Below are 1,899 nucleotides of genomic sequence, written 5' to 3'. Positions count from 1 at the left end.
TTGTAAGTTTTAACTCATTAATGCACAATATTAAATGAAGTTTAAAGATATTTATCAATTTTAAATATTGTTTAAAACTATATTTTAGATTTTATGTTGTATTTACCGTGTGTATTTTTTAAAAAATTATCAATGTTTGACTTTTATATTATAAAATCTACCTCCTTTAAAAAATATTGAGCATTTAGATAAAATTTCATTTTAACACTAAAAGTTGGGGTGTTATAAGTCACGGACACTCCAACCAAAGTGAATATAATAAACTCATAAAAATTAATAAAATTAATCTAATAGTCATTCAATATAAGATACACACAATCCAATATTATAACCACTAACCAACTAACTACTACTAATTCCTAACTACCTTAAACAATATTAAACTAACTCTAACAAATCACAAATCATCTCTAAAGAAAATCAAACATTCTCTAACCTATCACCTTCAAACTCACTGTGACCAACTAGTGAAGTCAATTCTTTGTTACAACAGCAACAACAGACATCATCATTAACAACCTCAAAAACATAGTGACTAACCCATAAAACAGCATGCACCAAAACCAAAGGCACAGCACAAGCTAAAGTAACCGCAAGACGAATCCCTGCATCAGTCAAAATCAGTAGCACCACTGTCGCAAACACTAGCAAACCAAACACAAACCTTTTATCGATTCTTCTATGAAACACGATATTGTTGGGGCATGCTCTTAGTAGTAAATGATAAATGGTTATGACATATGTCATTATAACAAACAGAATCAATGATGTTTTATGATGAGGAATGAGGATTATGAAGAGTATGATCCATACGAAAAGTGTGTAGTATAGTCCAAGATTTTCTAAGTTTCGAATGATGCGAATCGCCGCGGCTTCTGAGGTTAGAGGAATGCTAAAGGGCCAGTAAATTTTGAAATCGGTGTAGAGTTTTTCGTGAGGTGGTTTTGGTTGGTATGTTTCGGAAAATGATGATGGTTTTGTTGATGAGGTTTGTGTTCTATGTGTTGTTCCATGAATTGCCATAACACACTTGAGAGAAAAGTGCAACAGAAAACTATACAAGTTTATAAGTGAGATGAGAAAAAATTGTTCGGTTAATGTAATATGTACGAGATTTTTAGTACATAATATAGAATTTTGGATTTTTTGGTTCATATAGAGGCAAAAGACCTTTTGTTATGGAAATTTCATAATGAATAAAATCCAATATCTTGAACCTTCTTTGATGTTTCTAATGTTGGTTTTATTTTAGGTTTTGGGTCCACTTGATAGCATTCAAATTAGTGTGTACTATAATTCAACCTAAGAATACAATTTAATATTTTTCATACTATCAGTGTAAAGAAAAATAGCACAATTTTGCTGCAATCACTTTTTTTTTTTTACACGGAAACAAACAACAAAGCAGAATGAATGATCATTGTTCCAGCCCCAAGATACACATGTTGATTCAATTCATATTAGTCTATGCCTATTAACATAAGATTTAGTTGCGATAAAACAGTCTTATTATAAAAATTTGGATCAAATTCTAATCTCGACAAGGATAGCTTCTTGGTTCGACAAAGATTTAGTATGTTGTCAAAGTCTATTCACATGCTGGTTGTATATGTTGTATAAGAAAAGTATGCTCAAGTATGCAATAATCGAAATGTTAAGTTTGTTAGCATGTCGAATTACGTCTTTTGTTTAAGCACAATCGTTTAAGTTGTTTGTAGCTTAAGTTAGCTTAGTAGTCTATAAATAAGTTAGTTCTCTCGGGTTGTTGAGACAAGTTAATTGTTATTCCTTATTGAGAAAGTGAATAGTAAATCAGTTTTAATCAATTATTTCTCTTCTTCCTTCTTCTCTCTCTTTCTCTTATGTAAACCTAAATAAGATTTCTTGTGTTTATTCAAG

General features: G+C 30.5%; 1 protein-coding gene across 1 annotated transcript; it reads right to left on the bottom strand.

The window, feature by feature from the left end:
* Nucleotides 1-273: 273 nt before the first annotated feature.
* On the bottom strand, nt 274-1,107 carry LOC127129152 (uncharacterized). Its single transcript, XM_051058436.1, has one exon. It carries the CDS (start codon nt 1,021-1,023, stop codon nt 421-423), a length of 603 nt encoding a protein of 200 aa, XP_050914393.1. The 5' UTR covers nt 1,024-1,107; the 3' UTR covers nt 274-420.
* Between the last annotated feature and the right edge of the window lie 792 nt (nt 1,108-1,899).

The sequence above is a fragment of the Lathyrus oleraceus genome, chromosome 3 (genome assembly GCF_024323335.1).
Source record: "Lathyrus oleraceus cultivar Zhongwan6 chromosome 3, CAAS_Psat_ZW6_1.0, whole genome shotgun sequence".
In the NCBI taxonomy this organism is placed as follows: domain Eukaryota; kingdom Viridiplantae; phylum Streptophyta; class Magnoliopsida; order Fabales; family Fabaceae; genus Lathyrus; species Lathyrus oleraceus.
Note: the sequence above shows the minus strand (reverse complement) of the source record. Positions and strands in the feature narration are given on the sequence as shown.

Excerpts from the sequence above, each read along its gene's own strand:
- LOC127129152 (XM_051058436.1), bottom strand. The coding sequence starts at position 1,023 with ATGGCAATTCATGGAACAACACATAGAACACAAACCTCATCAACAAAA.